This window comes from Arvicanthis niloticus, chromosome 14 (assembly GCF_011762505.2).
Source record: "Arvicanthis niloticus isolate mArvNil1 chromosome 14, mArvNil1.pat.X, whole genome shotgun sequence".
Classification (NCBI taxonomy): domain Eukaryota; kingdom Metazoa; phylum Chordata; class Mammalia; order Rodentia; family Muridae; genus Arvicanthis; species Arvicanthis niloticus.
This window is the reverse complement of record NC_047671.1, coordinates 64,381,855-64,399,972: the sequence shown is the minus strand read 5'-3', so window position 1 is coordinate 64,399,972 and position 18,118 is coordinate 64,381,855. Positions and strand designations below refer to the sequence as shown.

Below are 18,118 nucleotides of genomic sequence, written 5' to 3'. Positions count from 1 at the left end.
ATACATAGAATATTATTTTAAAACATGATAACACAGAATTGGTAAATTTTTATATTATATTAAAGAAAATATGTAAAATAAAATTACTGTTATTATATAAAATACAGTTATTGTGTTGATTAGGATGGTCCAATAAGATAGAGCCAAGTTTGTGAGATGAAAGGAAAACAGAACATGAGAGAAATGATCTTTCTTGGGTTGTTAATAAAAATATTGTGTTGAGTACAGTGCTCAAAAAGCCTTATACTATGTTCTTGTGATCACCACAAATAATGACAGACCATTTAAAGAGTTTAGTGCAGAATTACGTTTGATATATCATTGTGAAAGATGGCTTTACATCAAAAAACTTAATGTTTTGGGTGAAATGTACAAGGGTAAAGGATAAGTTCCCAAGGCTTAGCAAAGCAGGGGCATCTCAGAACCTTGCTTAAAGGAATTTGATGCTCTACACAATGGTTGACTGGTGTACACAGAAAATTGAGAGTGCAGGGATGGTATAATATCATCAGGGTTGATGTTTGAGTCAACTCTTTCTAGCTCATGTCCATCAACAAATTCACTCTCCCAAAGGACAATGATATTGATATTTTTCTGATGGTCATGGAAGTAAAATAATGCAAATTGATGGATAATGCTATAAAATTTAACAAAATTTTTAGGACTTCAACATATTCACTTAACAACTTAACCGTTGTCTGGCAGCAGGGAATACTAACACCATGGCCTCTCTCAAGCTACTGGGGAGAGATGTAGCCAGTTGATGGACACGAGCTTGGAAGAGCTGACTCAAGCATAGCACTATGCTTGTGTAGTTCAGTGTGTTACCAAGTAGTAAGTGTCACAATACAAAACAGAGGAGAAAAATTTAGACACTAGCAATTCTTGAGCCAAAGTGCTCATCTGTGTCATTTCCCTTTCTTTGCCACTGCAAGTTTTGGTTTTGTAAATTCTCAACCTTTCTGTGCAGTTACCATCTTCTATGAGTCATCAGGTTGTTTACAAAGAAAAGTCACTCAGAAGAAATCACCTGTTTTGGATGTATCCTCATTGGTACTAGGTGGAGCTGGATCTTTCTCGTTTTCTGGCATGATTTTTGACAGTATTTTAAAACCTAATTAAAAATAAAAGTATTTTAATACTGGGAATCAAATATTAGTCTGTATCTCACTAGTCATCAGTTTAAAAAACTGACAGTGTAAGAATGAAATTCTAATATCATAGAATATATTACATGTTTATAAAATTAATAGAAAATTATGTTAAACTATAAGGAATTGAATAAATTATCAAACAGGTATCCAATCTCAGTGGTTAGCCCTAAATGCATACTCATACATGCAACACTAAATGGAGTCAGCAAATTGCATTTTTATATCTTATATATAAGTGAAGTATCAGGAAGATCACAATGGAATCTTGGCATGTCATACTAATAGAAGAGCAAAGTAAAAACAAAAACCAAATATGCCATCATAATGACTAAAATAAAACTCCAGCTTCCAGGGGGAGATGTAGAGAAACTGGGTCACCAGTCATTGTTGTCAGATTATAAAACAGTATACTAACATTAGTAGCAAAAAATTTGCCAAACTGAATCAATAATTGTGCTCTTGAACATTTACCCAAGAGAGAACAGGTGTTTACTTACATATAACAATTAAAACTTGCTTACTATCTGAAATATCCTTTAGAGACTAAACTGACATGAAATAAAATCCAGGGGAAAAAAACAACTGGGTGGAACAGATTATTTAAACTATTATGTAAGCAAACATTTGGATGAACCAAATTAAAATGCTGAATGAAGTAACAAAAGGTGTAACAAAGAACAAATTAATGATTGCCTAGACTAGAAATGAGTAACAGTTTATATGAAGGAATGGATCGTACTGTCAAGAGTGATGATGGTGTTGGTTACACAGAGCTACACATTGTTAATTTGTATACAAACATACACATAATGTCTACCAGTATTACTAGTAAAATTTGAACGTGCCATTTTGTCTGTGTCAATATGGATTCTGCAGTGTTACTGCTATGCTAAAGTTATGACGTTAAAACATTGGGGTAGTCATTGGCAAAAGAACCCATGTTGATTTGTTTGTATTTTTTTGCAGTCTTCTATGAGTCCATAGTTATTTCAAAATGAAGTACTTATTCTACAGTCATAAATGAACAGACAAGGCATTGATGGCTATAAAATTATTATACTAGAAGAAATGAAGGCATACTCTCTACATGATCCATGTAGAAGGATGCATCACATGGGCCTGGCATGGAAATGTAGCTCAGTTGGCAGAGTGCTTGTCTAGTGTCCACAAAGTTCTGGGTTCTAATCCTAGTAGTACTGCATAATCAAGTGTGATGGTACATACCTATAAACTTAGCACTTGGAAGATGAAGGCAAATAAGTAGAAATTTAAGGTCATCTTCAGCTATATAGCAAGTTTAAGATTAGCCTTGATATGGAAGTCTTCATTAAAAAAATAAGTTAATACATCACATTGAAATTTAGAACACATTGTCTACAGTGATCATATATGTACATACATGATATACATACATATATTATATACATACATGTTTATGTATATACATAAATGTGGTCTTTGCTACATTGTGGATTCTTCATTTTCCCACCCTTTATCCTTAGTTCCACTCCCATAACACTAGATTGGAGAGAAAGAATAGAGGAGAGAAGCAGAAGAAAGAGAGAGAGAGAGAGAGAGAGAGAGAGAGAGAGAGAGAGAGAGAGAGAGAGACTGATTTTGAATCTATTTTTTCCTTTGTTTCTTCTTTGGGAATGACTACTAACAAATCTCAACCAATCTCCCTCAATAACCAACAACCTCCAAACCCACATATGGGCATACTAACATTTATATACACTCTGAAAAGTTCCCAGAATTTCAAATGTTATACAATAGTAGAAGCTATCCACAGCTGGCAAAACCACACTTCTGCTAGAGCATGAGGCAAATCATAGTCAGCTGCTGCACATGGTCCGAAGCGGCCCCATATCCCCATACCTGGGATTAAAATGAAAACATATTCTTATAATAGTCTGTTTTTTTAGGAAACCAAAATTCCAGAAGTTTTACTACATATATGTAGTTAAAGATGCTCTCAGAAGTTCTCCTGGAGGAAGTGTCTAACCATAATGAACTGAGATCTGGACTATGTCATTTGCAGGGAAGAATTTCCCATATACCGTTAATGAAGATTCATGGCTCCTAAAGCAAGAACATGCTCAGAATGTCCCAGAAATTGACACGGCAAGTAATTATTAATTCTAGAACCAGTTCTAATGCAATAGTATAAATTAAAAGCAACAAAAGGATCTATTGTACTTCACCTGACAATTTTTCAAAAGACTCCTGCCTGGAACCCTCAGGCTCTTTTCATTAAAATAAGACAGCTTGTTAGCCTGCCAGAAAGTTGGAAATCTTGCATCCTTCACAGTTCTTGGTAGAACTTCTTTTTTCTCTGTATTTTCACACCATAATGAGAGCTAAGATTTAAAACATATTGATATTGAAGGTCATGATTCAAACAAAATGTATGTAAAATATTCTAAAAGTTATCTACTCTCCATAGTGTGTTGAGTAAAGACAGGAGCGAACACACACTACAAGCTCCAGTGGTCAAGAATGACAGCAGGCAGGCAGAAAGCAAGAGTCTTAACGCTGAGCAAGGGCCATAGTCAGATTTGCATACTCAAAAAAAAATAGAATGAAAAGGCATAATCCTGATTATACTAATGGAGTTTCTTCTATGGTTGTGGGGAAGAGAAACCCAGGAATTTTAAGAATCATATAGGCAGCATTTCTAGCAGAGATAATGGAGCTGGGGAGAGGCTTATTTGGTCGAGTGCTTGCTGAGAAATCATGAAGAATAGCGTTCAAATCCCTAGCACCCACTTAAACAATGGGGAATAGGAGATGGAGAGATGCCTTCCTGCTCTTCCACAGGACCAGAGTTCAGTTTCCAGCATGCATATCAGGACCCGAAAACTCACATTTCTAGCTCTAAGGGAATCTAGCTTACTCTTCTGGCCTCCAACAGTGCTGCACACAGCACAAGCCTACATTTCGTCACACACATGCACACATAACTAAAAATAAAATAATTTTGTAATGAGAAATGATGAGCTTGTTCTTATAATCTTAAATCTGAAGATGTGGAGACAAGAGGATTGCCAGGATAACTGGCCAACCATGAGGATGAAATGTAGGTTCAGTGAGAGACCCTGTCTCAAAATGCAAGATGGCGAGTCCTAGAAGACAGATGCCTTTTATCCCTGCCCTCCATACCTGCAGAGACATCACTGTAAACACATCCACATCCACTGTAAACCCCAAACACACCGCCAGGCCCCCCACACAGTCTAGAAGAAAACATAATGGCATCCACCCGTTGTTGTAACATAGAGGGGATATGAGTGTCTTGAGAATTCTCTGGGCCACAGGCTCACGCTCCTTTCTCCATCATCTCATTCATTCTACATCTTGGCATTGTGAATGTGTTAGACAGCTTGGTTGCTGGCATATTGAGTTTTATGACACACTGTTGCCAAGAAAATAGGATGCTAGCCAAAGCCTGAAGTTGTCTTCAATCCCTAGCCACATTTATGGCTAGGATGAGTTTGGTATATACCAACAAGTGTCTCACAGTAATCATGGTGCAGATGATGGGAAACAGACAGAGAAGGAAGTGTGAGCTGCCATAAATGTAGCTTCTGTTCCCAAACTGGAGCCTGAGTGACAGGTGGTAGCCTACACTGTAAGGAGGAATATTTTGGCAAGCATGCAGAGATACTTGTGGTAATTTGAATTTTGCAACAACACACAATGTTGTAAGGTAGGGGGCCTTAGAAATGGTGAAGAGGCTACAAATCCTTTCTTAGGGATGATGCAGAAAGGACACATGAAGGATCAGGGATCTCAGATTGGATTGTCTTATCCACATCCATTTTGAGTTCTTGAATGTTCTACTCCATCCAGTCACTGATCCACTCACCAAGATTTAGCATGCATCTTGTTTAGATGTTGTCTTGCATTTTAATGAAATAAAGATGAATTTTATGATCTTTGAGAAGGTATTTATCAATGTGACTGAATTTTATATTTATTTACTAATAGCAAGGAAATTTACACAGGGCTGAGAAGTTCCAGATCCAGAATACAGGTGGGATACCTGTTGTTACATAATTGTCACAGTGTGTCTGCTGTTACATAATTGTCACAGTGTGCTTTGCTCTCTATTCTATACTGTACCTATGCCATCCACTGAAGCCAGCGCAGGCCCTAGGTTCAATACTGCTTTTTTACTCATCTGGTTCTATGAATGTCTTTATGTGAGATTACCCCTTACAGGAAGATATCTTCCTTCTTCTTCCAGGACTTTAACAACTCAATAATTCATACTTAATTTAATATGTAGTTTTTCTGAATCAGTCTGTCAATGTCTAATAGTCCCACTGATGTGAAGATCTGAGAGGACTAAAAACTCCCCCCCTCTCTCTCTGCTTCTCATTCACTCCAATTTTCTGTTAATAGAGTTTAATAGAATTAAAAGCTCAAGAATAATTGAATTATGAATAGTAATTTTTTTCTGAAAACAGGATTCTATATGTCTAAATTGAGTTACTAGCACATAAAGGAAAACTTATGGGAACATATGTATATTTCATAAAGCTTCAAGACAAGGCTTTCTTAATCTTGATGATGTAATCATCAGGATCCAGTGCAAGGACTATTTCCAAAGATATTTCAGAGAACAAAAAATGTTTGAAATGAAAAAAAATGAAAAAAAAAGTTTGTCAAATACAGCAAAACAATGAACGCAGTATTGAACATACACCCATCAAATACATTTTTCTCACACTTTCTACACATGTTAGAATCTTATTTTAGAAAATCCACATGACTTCTGAATCAATTTTGCTATTGATTTTATATTATATCTGTATCACATCAAATTGCATCGACACATTAAATAGTACATCTCATGGTTTTGGCAGGGCAATGCACATCTCCTGAAAGATTAAATGCTATCTTTCTCATGCAAATCAAATTAGAACCAAGGCAGTCTCTATACATAGTCTCTCAAATAAGTCTCACACTGCATTCAGAAGTTGCCTATAAGTGAGATGATGAACCCGCCCCCTTCTGATAGTGACTTAAGGCAGCAAATGACAAGCAATTCAAATCACCTTTCATAGTGTTAAGTGATTTCATAGGTCAATATCTCATGTTATATCTTAACTCACCTCTGAGTCACATCATACAGTTTTATAATGGGCAAATTGAGAAACACGGCATCTGGCAAAATATGAAGTTTTTTACTTGTTCATAATTAGTCACTAGTTCTTGCCTAAAATGTATAATCACAAGTTATAGCAAAGTTCAAGTTTCAAAATTAAATGGAACTAATGATTTTCTAAGCTAGAAAGTGTATTCTATTTTTATAACTACTTTTGCCCCACCCCATGTGCATTTTTGGTTCTATTTATTTAGAATGTCAATAATTATTTATTAACCTGGCCTGTGTAATTCTGACATATATTGTGGGCAATATAAAAAAAAACTATATGTAACAATCCTTTCCCTAGAAAAATTGGAAATATTACAAATTTGGAAAATAGCTACAGGTATCTTGGCTAAGAGGGACAACAAAAAATCCGACCAACCAAACAACAACAAATAACAACTACAACAAAAAACCAAAAACAAAAGGCCAAGAACATATACTTGAAACATACTATATTAAAGTTGTCCCAGAACTCCAACAAGTAAAAACCTTTAGGGAAACTCCTTTTCTGGGCAGCTCAGAGCCAGCTTTAGCCAGAAATCCGACTCCAGACACACATAGTAATGAGACTGGTAAAGTCTCAGAGAGGGATTTTAGTTGGTATTTTTGCAGTGAAACAAAATAAATAGAATTCTCAGAACTCCTTAATATGCTGCTGTGTGTGTTAAAAAGATAACAGTATGCAATGCATTACCCAATCAGTTTTTACATGGAAGCCTGGTTGAATGGAATCACGGTGAGTGATTACAGTTCCTGTTTAAGACTCCAGAACTACATGTTCTCAAAGAATAGATAGACTAAAAAGATCAAATTAAAAAGAATAAGACATTCATAGATGTGACTATAGAAAAATAAAATGAGAACGGCCTCTTTGAGGATGCCACTAAAAATATACACACGCATACAAACATGAGTGTGGTGACTTCATGAAATACAAAGCAATCTAGCTATTTATATAAAGTAGTCTGACAAACCAAGAAGGTACACTTGATTAAACATTAGTAACAAAGAACTTTTTGTATAAGGGATATAATTATTATAAAAAGATGAAATAGTTGAGAAGAAAATATGAACAAATGTCAAAGAGCTTTCAGTCACAATAAAACATACACTCACAGAGAGCGGGCCAAATTAATAAAGGGACATAGCTGAATCCACTAAATGAATAGCATGAAGCTGAATCCACTAAATGAATAGCATGAAGTGTCCTTTCTTATAGAATTTATAAAACTATTTCAAAAAATAAGTCATTACAGAGAAAATACGCTAGAGATTAGGAAAGGACTGAGCATTAAAGCCATATTTTCATCCTATGAACTGGAATACTAAAAATAGAAACATCTCCAGTTGTTGGCCACTGTCTTCAGAACTAAAATATAAGCATCAAACTGAAATATAAGCAATCACAATTTTTAACAGATATAGTAGAGTACAGATAAAATTGTATTTGGGGAAATTCTCTTTTTTAAAAGTGAAGAAAATACTCTAGATTATTTTCACATAATCCTTGGAGCATTTGTAGTGTGTGCATTCTTCATCATGAACCTAATTTGCTTTTAACTTCAAGAACCTCATCTTCCACCAAAGCAAGGGTATCTCTCCTTGTTTTAGTTCTGGTCACTGAAACACAGGTTACATCACTTCTCCTGTGTCCATAGCCTGCAATTGCTGAACTAATATACACAAATTAGCACCTCCAAATGTGTTTTCTACCAGACACTAAAAACCAATTCACAGCTATTGTGATGTAAATTTTGATATACAACTTCAAAATCATCCTGTTATAGGGTGCCACTGTCAGTGAGCAATATCAACACCCCAGTTAGAAACTAGTCTTAGAAGGAAGGATTAAGTGCCTGCATCTTCAACCTTCTCCTTCATGCTAATGAGAGCATCCTGGTAAAAAAAAAGTTCATCAGATGAATGTGTAGACATGGCAGTTTGTATTTGCTTTCAGGAAGGGACTGTGTGGTAGTTCATCTCAGGGTTAAAGCAGTAATAGATTCCATTCGGTCTATAATTCACAGAGTATCCTGAACAGCAACAGTAATGGAAGCTCATTTTTCCGGAGGCTATATTAGTTACTTTTCTCATCACTGTGACAAAAGCACCTGGCAAAACAAAACAAAACAGAACAAAACAAATAAACAAAAAACACCCAAAAAAACAGAACCTAAGGGAGGAAGGGTTTATTTTAGTTCACAGCATAAGAAGGAAAGTGGTACCTGATGATGGGGAAAGCATGGTTTTGAGAACATGAGGTCACTGGTCTCTGTGTTTGAAATTGGGAAGTAGACAACAGGCAAGACATAGGCTAGGATATAAAACTTTATGGCCCACTCCCATTAACCCACTTCTTTCAGAGGATTCTACTTCCAAAGGCCTCCTGCATACTTACAAAAATTATTGCCAGTTGGGGAGTAAATGCACAAATGATGATGTCAACAAGGAAGCTTTCAGATTTGAGCTTCAACAGGTTAAGACTCTACAACATTTGGAGACAGATATGGGTTAGCCCAAGGAGGTTGTGGTAACAATCTAGGTAGTGTACAGAACTCAGGGATCGATTCTGAGTGTTCTTCTGCTGCATTAAGGCATGGAATGAGGACTCCAGCCATGCTTACACTTGAGAGGCTCAAGCCAGCAGATATCTAAGAAATCTAGAACACTGCTGGTACACTATGTTGGAGAGATGGCACATGGCAGAAGGGTGCTATGAGGGCTCAGGGACCACACAGCAAAGAAACTGAAGCCCAGAAGTTCAGCAGAGCTTGGATTGATTGTGTGTGAAGATAGTAGAAGTTACTGACCTCCTGGGATGAGAGCTTGATCGACTTAGAGAGCAGGGCCTAAGATTCATACCTTCTATACATATGTTGCTCATGGGACTACACTTCTATCAGAATTTTCCTATAGAGATTGTTAAGGTCACTTAAGGAAGGTGGCTACGCATTTTCCACATACATTTTAATATTTAATCTCGCCCTTTTCTCTTCTCTCCTTCTCTCATTGCTCCCCTCTCCACACATACTCTCCTGCCCTTTTATCCTATCCTTCTACCTCTTCCCCCCCCCGTTAAAAGAGCCCACATGTACATGCATTGCCTTTTTTCAATCTTTTCATATATTTTAAGAAAATAAATATTGACAATTGCTTTTCATTGATTAACATGGTATTAAGTAAACAGAAGGTTAATAAATGTATTTATGATAAAGACCAATGTTATTAACTATTCTGAAGTTATAGCTAAACAACAACAAAGTCAATATTTAACATCCATTTTGAAATTCGAATCTATTTGTTCTCTGGAGATCTCACATTTCACTGAGCTGGTCCTTTTTAAAGACATTGTAGGATTTAAAAATTGGATAACTCCTGAGTAATCCCCTATTTTCCTACTCAGCTTCTGTTATTCTACAGAGAATTGTTACCTAGGGCTGATTTTCCTAATTTTGCAAAAGGATACCTAGCCATTGGCAGAGAGTCTCCAGGGTGTATCAAGTTTTTTGTGCATCAAGATTCCCTAAATGATCTTCTTCAATATGTAGACTACTGAATTAATGCAAAGCACATGTTGTTAAACAAGAAGGAATTCTATCTCATGTGAGTTCCAAAATTAAAATCTAATAAATGTGGAAAGACTAAGTCCCCTTAAATATGACCTCAGGAAAAGGTCACAGGGTCTTTCCTGGCTGCCAAGCCTGAGAGCTAAATTAGAAACAGGTAATTCTGTGTTCTATCCCTTTCTAACCATCACTCCATTTTTAGTCTCTGGTTCCTTGCCAGAGCCCAGGAAAAAGATCTGCAGGGGAAAAATACACGAGAATGAACCCAGTCAGTAAACTAGGAGTCCAGGGAAGTAGGACAGTGAAGCTTCATTTCCTCTTAAGTGTTACAAACTGTGAGTTGAGAAAATTTAATGAAATGCTTAGGTTTCCTGTTACAGGCTACATTCTAAACAGTGGTGCCTCTCAATGGCAGCCTACTCCGTGACAACCCCACAGTTCAACAGCAATCATGCCAGGGTGTTTTTGATTCATAGAAAGATATACTTTAGAAAGAATGTCACTGTAGTTGTCATTATGACATGAGACAAAAAAGTACAGCTTTGACAAATGACTGTTATGGAATTATTTTAAATACTAATACCCAGTTACAGTATTATTTTAAACACTAAAACTCAGGTTCTTTTTAATTACTTGGGTTTACAAATATATTACATTTTTCTACAAGTTGTGTATTTTGTGTACTAAATTATCTATTAGTATCCAAAATAGAAATTAACATCACACAAGAAGGGCTTGAGGGGTAACTCAGTCAATTAAGTCCTTTCCACTCAAAAATGAGGGCCTGAGTTTGGATTCTTACAACCTCCCATGTGGGTGTACCAGTACACATCTGTGACCCTAGTCCTGGAGGAGAAGAAAAGATAGGAGAATCCCTTGAGTTCAGTGGCCAGCCAGCCAAGTGAAATCAGTGAATTGCAGTCTCAGCGAGAGACCCTGGAGACCGGGCTGGAGCAAGCTCAGCCGATAACTTGAGTGCTGTACAGAGATCTAAGTTCAGGACCTAGAAGCAGATGTAAAGGCTGAGTGTGGTGGTGCAAGACTGTGAACCAGACTTAGGGGTTCAGACACTAGCAGACCCTTGAAGTTCAGCAGCCAGCCAAGCCAACCTGATTGACTTCAAGCCCACTGAAGTTCTGTCTCAAAAAATAAAAGTGGTGAAAGAACTGAGCAGATAGCCTAGTTAAATTAGTTAGTTTTGGGATCATTGAGAGACTCCATTGTAACACTTAGGGTAGAGGATGACTGACTATTTCCACATCTATCCCCTCAAATCCTTGCATACACCATATACATAGCATCTACTTATGCAATAACACCACACACACACACACACACAGAGAGAGAGAGAGAGAGAGAGAGAGAGAGAGAGAGAGAGAGAGAGAGAGAGAGAGAGAGAGAGAGAGACGTTGGGGGCCGACTTTTAGCGGAAAGCAGCTATCAGCTTTGCAGCCATCTTGAGCCATATACCCTGACATGTGATTTGGATAACAATCCGATAATCTTGGTTTAGATACCTTGAGATTAAAGGTGCGTGAGATTAAAGGTGTGTGATTTAAGAGTATGACTTAGAAGTGTAGAGATCAGATTTAGAGACAAGACCTAAGTGCATGATTAAAGGTGTAACTTAGAGGCGTGGCTTAGAAGTAAGACATATAAAAGGCAGAGACAGAACAGAACAGAGAATCAGACACATCAGACAGAGAAGACACTTTTAGGAGACACTTAGAGGAAATATACACTTAGGAGACACTTCAGAGAGTACAACTTGGAGTAGGAATTAGGCATTAGGTAGCAGGCACTTGGAAGAGAACTTGGAAGAAGTAACTTGGAACTTGAGGGCACTAAGGACTCGGAACTAGGAACTAGGAACTTAGGATTTGGGATTTGGAGAGAAGAAGAGAGACTGAAGAATAAACGGGATTGAATCACACTTTGTCTGGTCTCCATTCCTCACAACCGCCCTCACTCTCTCTCTCTCTTGCTGATCCCCGACCCAAGGACTGGAGCGGCAGCTTGGACCGGGTGGGATACAGTGGCCTCCAAACACGGGGCAGCCCGGACCTCAACATTTTGCATGGGCGGCGATATTTTTTGGCCGCCCCAACGTGGGCTAGTGTGGACCCCAACAGAGAGAGAGAGAGAGAGAGAGAGAGAGAGAGAGAGAGAGAGAGAGAGAGAGAGACTCCAGCAAATAATATAGCTATTGAAAAACCTTAAATTTAACTAGAAAAAATCCTATAATTTTCTATGTTCTTAAAATGTCAGTCAGGAGAAACAATTTTTCATTTGCTGCAAAACAATATAAAGACATAAATAATAGCCCAAGTAAGAAATCCATGATTAGTAAGACAACAGGCAAATAGAGTGCAATTTTACCATCTGGAGAATAAGGAAATCAACAGTAATAAGAAACATCGGGAATTTATTATAAAAAAATCTATGCCAAAAGCATTTTGAAGTCATTTTCTACAAAATATTCAAATTAGTAGGTAAAGAGGTAAATTGTACACTACATAGTTGGATGACACCGGTATCATTTTATACAACATCTTGTGGCATAATACCTGCTAACTAATTTAAACTATTTTAGCTATAAATGCTGTCATGCCACAAGGAACCAGTAATCTTGCATGAAATGCTTGACTGAGTTATCCAGGCCCAGAAGGAGAGGATATTGGTTTGTATATGGTATTGTATTATAGAATTCAAAGAAATTTAAAAATCTGAAAATGTTTTAAATATCAAGCAGATGAAAACACAAAATTGAACATGGAAGTGGTGGGAGAGAGGCAAAATAATGTAAACTGCATAGGTTGAAGAATCCAGCAAATTATTTGTTATTACCAAACCTGGGGAAATACAGGGGGATCAGAAAAAATTCCTATCCTTGTGCACCATCTTGAGAGCTCCAATCCCCTTGTTATGTGAGAATCTAGATGGAACAGAAGAAAGGGGATTTAGAGGAAAACAGTTCCAAGTGTTTTATTTCCACTCATTGGATCTCTTCAAAAAGCCCATCAAAACTTTGATAATTCAAAAAATCAAATTCCCAAATCATCAGCATTTCTGGCTGCACCTTAGAATGCAGAAATCATTTCTCTCATCAGCCTTTAAATTCTCACAGTATTGGATAAATATGACATAGTCTGAGCTATTTCTCTGGAAGCGTCATTGAGCCTCGTGAGATAACATCTCTAAAGTGTTAGGTTGAAGCAGTAATGATCATAGAGGGAAAGGGACAGAGGGAACCACAGCTTTTTATTTATTGAATAAATTTTATTCTATACGATAGCTAATTAAATTTAAAAACCCACTCAAGAGCCTGTTTAAGAAATTAATTTTATTTAATACCACAGCCTCTAAGCATACCAAATTTTAAAATCTTGGTTACATCATCCACCTTTGAACCACAATAGCTTCGTGCAGCTATGTCTATAGTAAAATAATTTGATACTGCTGTTCTAGAGGAGTCAAACTTCATATTGTTGCTATGTCTACTTTCTAGAGTTATATTCAAACATGTATGTCCAGTATATATTATTTGATTGAAATTTAAAATATAAAACTACACAAGGTCTCTATGTAATCAGTTAACTTCTCACAGGAACATATTAACTAGGAGATAGTTATAACACAGCCTCAATGCCAGTACCAAGCCACAGAGTGGTTGCCAGATAAATTAACATAAGCACGGCCACCAGAAGCATAGCAATTAAGGACATTATTTTTAAAGAAACAATTACTCAAGTTTTATGTGAAGAAGAATAACAGAAAAGTAATTATCTTTGTTGTCTGAGAATCATCTCCCTGAGCATAGGCACAAGTGTTCTCGTGGAGGATATCCAGGCTCCCACACCCTTTCCACTGTGTCCTTTCCTGTCTCCATCCATTTTGTCACCATTGCTTTCTAACTTCTAAACTTTAGTAATTTGATATCCAGGCCTCTCATCCATTTTACTGGTTCTTAATTATATAAATTCAACAGTCTTCAAGCCTATGAAAGAATACTGAATCTCTTCAGTTCCTGTGGAAAGATGTTTTGGTTAGTTGCCTGTATTTACACACATATGCTCTGAGTATCCAGAAATGTGCTGGCAGGATAGTATAAAACATGCTGAGGTTGTGGCAAAAATAGGGGATTAGGAAGTTTAATGACGCACCAAAGACTGTAGCTTGTAAATCTGTTCCATGTGAGATTACATTTTTGGCAAATCCCATCACTAGCAATAAGTCCTTGGAGAAGATAGTGAAAGTATGTGGAGTGCTGGCCTTTGCCTCTTGAAATTGAAAATGGTGAAAGAGATAATGCCTTATAATCCTCGTATAAGGATTGAAATAGCACACAAGACTGGAGAGATGGTGCAGCAGAAAAAGATACTCGCTGTTGCCAAACCTGATGACTTGATTTTGATCCCAGGCATATACATGAGGAAAGGAGAGAACAGACTTCTTCAATTTGTCCATTGACCTTCACATGTACAATGCGCTGGCATGCCTGCATGTGCATGCATGCTCACGCGTGTGCACACACACACACAAACACACACACACACACCCATAGATAAAATTAAAAAAATATAGAATAATACAATACCCAACATAGCATAAACGCTTAATAAATATTAATTGTTTAAACTATAAGCTAGGTTTTATCAACAAATTTTATGTTTGTAAAATAATGGCTAATTTTCTCAGGCCTTGGTTTTCTATTATATGGATACGTCTTTTTGAACAGCAAAAGACTAAGTTTCATGAAAATAGAATTCAGTTCGGAACTTCTAGTATCCATTCAGCTCAAATATAAACTTTATCAATCGACTCAGAACATGCATTCTATGCCAGTGCTGCCACCTTCTTACCTGCCACTGTCCTTAATGCCACCTCAGAACCCACAGAGAAAACCAAATAAACTTCTGTAAACCTAGAACATCACATGCTCCACACCTACTTAATTCTCCTCCACCAGAGCATCTTTTGAGTCTTCCAATTTTGCCGCCAGAAAACTGTTCACCTCCCATATGTGCCTTTGGGTCTCTGCCCAGTGTAGGTAACAGCAGTTGAGTCCCGTATTTACAAAGTTCTAAATAAATAATCTCTTATTTGCATTTATATAAATTTTGTTTATTTACATAGCATTATGACGGAGAACAAGAGCTCAGTAGATAAATAAAGGGTATTTAAGTGCAATTACCATGTAATGAGGGGAGAGAGGGCCCTAACTAGATATCTTATGCTTCAAAGCAAAACCCACAGTCCTAGGAATGGTTTTATCTTCTTGAGTCATTGGTCAAAGAAATATGATAGACTACCACCTCAGCATCACACAAAACTATCCAAAAGAAGGATGGGAAAGATTGTAAGAGCCAGAGGTGGTGTATGACTCTAAGGAAACAGTGTCTTAGAAAAAAAGGGCTGATGTATATGTTAGCTCATGGAGACTGTGACAGCTCATACACCTACACACATTCAAGCTAGACAAAATCCAAGTTCAGACACGAGTTAGTGGGCACAATGCCCCACACCTAACCAAGAAGATGCTTGCAACTTGATACCCTCTGGGAGAGAACAAAACATCAGTTTTCTTTGCTGGAGCATCACTAGGCATATCAACCACACTTTAGGGCACACCCCATGCTCAGAAGTAGTTGGCTGACACAAAGAACTCTATTGGATTTTGTATGTGCTTTTTTTTTTTCTTTTGGTAGGTTCAGTACTCTTTGTCCTTTTGGTTTGTCTGTTTAATTGTGTTCTGAGAGAATATGAACTTGGATGGGTAGACAGGTGTGAAGGAACTGGGAGGAGTTTGGGGAGAGAAAATAATGCAATCCAAATATAGTATGTGAAAAAAAGTCAATAAAAGACCTCAATATTAATTTTAAAATTACAAACAAGCCATGTGTAATGTATACACCTATAATTTTAATACATGATAAATTGAGGTAAGAAATTACAAATTCAAGACCAGCCTGAGCTATATACCAAAGCCTTGGTTACAAATAAATGAATAAATGCTATTCTCCACGTTTTCTTACTGGCATTATTGTGCGGAAATTAGACTCTAGAACACCACTGCCTTTAAGGCTCCAATGCACATAATCTTCCTGTAGACATGCTGTTTGCCTACCAGGCATATCCATATGATCACAGCACTATCAAACCAGCTCTCTCAGTCTACTTCTGCCATCAATGAACACACAATCTTCAACTACTTCACATAATAGCTACTCAATCTGCCTTTCCTTGGTCATTGTCTATCTTCCTCTTTGCCACTTTCTGTGAACTCCAGAGTCTAGAGTTTTAGCAATGAACATTCTCAGTAACTTTCAATCCCATCTACCCAGGAAAAAAATGGGTAATTAAGTACTGTTTTTATTTTATTTTAATGACGAAGAGCTGGTTTAAAACAGTCTTACTGGGGCCTGTAAGATGTATCAGATAAAGGTGCTTGCTACTAAGCTTGATGACTTGAGTTATATTCCCAGAACCCACAATGGTGGAAGAAGAGAAGTTGTCTTCTGAGCTCCATATATGTACCATGGTATGAATATGTGTGTATGTACACACACACACACACACACACACACACACACACACACTGCTCTAAAATGTGAGGATGAATCCTCTGGGACAAAATGAACCATCCGGCATTTGCTTAGGTATTCTGGTTAGGTAAAACAAAACAAAACAACAACAACAACAAAAAAACAAAAACAAAAAAACCCCAACTAAACCATGTTTCTTAAAAATCATACCTTTTAGCTTGGTGGAAAAAAAAAACAGTGTAAGGATGCCTTCTATATTCAAAGGGGAACAGAAAGAGTGGTGTAAGTACAATGTGCAATGGAGAGGAGAAGCTAGCAGGCCTCTGAGGGCTGCCCATCAGCTCAGTTACGTCTCTGTGTCATATCTTTGACAGTTCTGAGAATTATACTGATACGGGTCATAGAAAAGTCTTAAAACTCAAGAATTAAATGAGGAGTGTTATATATTCGAGATAAAATGGACTAGCCTCACATAAACAGCTAAATTTCCTACAAATTGCTGAATGTGTTTTTTGAGATTAGCCATCTATTTCTCTCAGATTTTACATTTGTAGATGGTGGCTTAAATCCTATTTCCTCATTGGGTCCAAGAGACCACGAGGGATTAACAAGAGTCATGAACATCAGCAGGGACACTCGATGTGGGTCAAGAGGCCAAAAGAAATCGAAGATAGAGTGTGCTGTGATCAGCAGGAATGGCAGCTGCCCAGCCAGCTCACACATTTCCCAAGCAGAAGAACGCAGAGAGCGATGGCGATGTGTTCTGACTTGTTATCAATGACTGTGTGCTGGGCCTGATAGCGGCCTGGGGTCCTGGGTCAAAGGAGAACTGGGCATCACATTCCTTCCAGGATGGAGATGTAGGAGTGGCTGATTTAGAATAAATAGGGAAGTAGAAAATTCCCAACCAGTCTCTAAGAAGCTATTCAATGGAGTTTAATAGGATCGTTATTTTAAATTAAAAACAAAGAAAACAAACAATAATCCCCACAATAGTTTCAAAAGAATCCATTAGCAACTCAAAAGAGTAACTGGTGAGCCACCACCAGGCAATGATGAAAGTGAATGAGGTAAAAGTCCCGATAGCATTCTGTTCCAGAGACAGGAAATTCCGGTAGCCCAGGAGAAGACAGTATCCCTTGGTGGTCAAGGGTTGAAAGAAAGGGTTTAGCAGTCCAGAGCCACTGCTGCCACCCTACTGTGCAGCGGGCACTAGAAGGTTAGAAGTGGAAGCCCTGCAGGCCCCGCAGGCCCTACTTACCCTCTATGGCAGCTTTCACCTGTCTGCTTTGGCATCTGTCCGTTACTGGCTCGAGCCGCCCAGGCATCTCCACTACTCCAGTCTCCCTACTCCCCTTGGCCTCTCCACCTTCTTGGCCATCAACCCCTCCTCTCCCATCCCATCCAGAGACTTTCACTTCACTGCCTCGGTCGGTCCTTGAATGATGAGCCACTCCTTATTTCCCCTTTAACCTGCTTTACATAACTCTTTTCTCTTTCATGGGGAAGCAAATGGGGATGAATCAAGGGCTCTTTCTACCGTAAGGTATTGTAGGATAGACAACATGGAAGACTACACTGAGCATCTAAGAGGACGCTGGGACCTTGGTCCTGTCGTCTCCGAGACTTGCTGGCTTGTAGGCTTGTATTCTGTTTTGTGATCACTTCCCACAGGGGAACGCTCAACACTGG

At 37.8% G+C, this 18,118-nt stretch overlaps 1 protein-coding gene across 2 annotated transcripts in view; it reads right to left on the bottom strand.

The window, feature by feature from the left end:
• The window catches only part of Ccdc178 (coiled-coil domain containing 178), a 339,248-nt gene extending 321,506 nt beyond the window's left edge, over positions 1-17,742 (bottom strand). Inside the window, exons 1-3 of one of the 2 annotated variants that reach the window (XM_076913038.1) lie at positions 17,688-17,734; positions 3,359-3,514; positions 1,031-1,114 (exon numbers count right to left, since the gene is read on the bottom strand). In XM_076913038.1, coding sequence (XP_076769153.1) covers positions 1,031-1,091 — 61 coding nt within the window. In that variant the 5' untranslated portion in view covers positions 1,092-1,114; positions 3,359-3,514; positions 17,688-17,734. Of the gene's footprint in view, positions 1-1,030; positions 1,115-3,358; positions 3,515-17,687 lie in introns of both variants that reach the window. The other variant, XM_076913040.1, reaches the window with a different exon arrangement.
• Between the last annotated feature and the right edge of the window lie 376 nt (positions 17,743-18,118).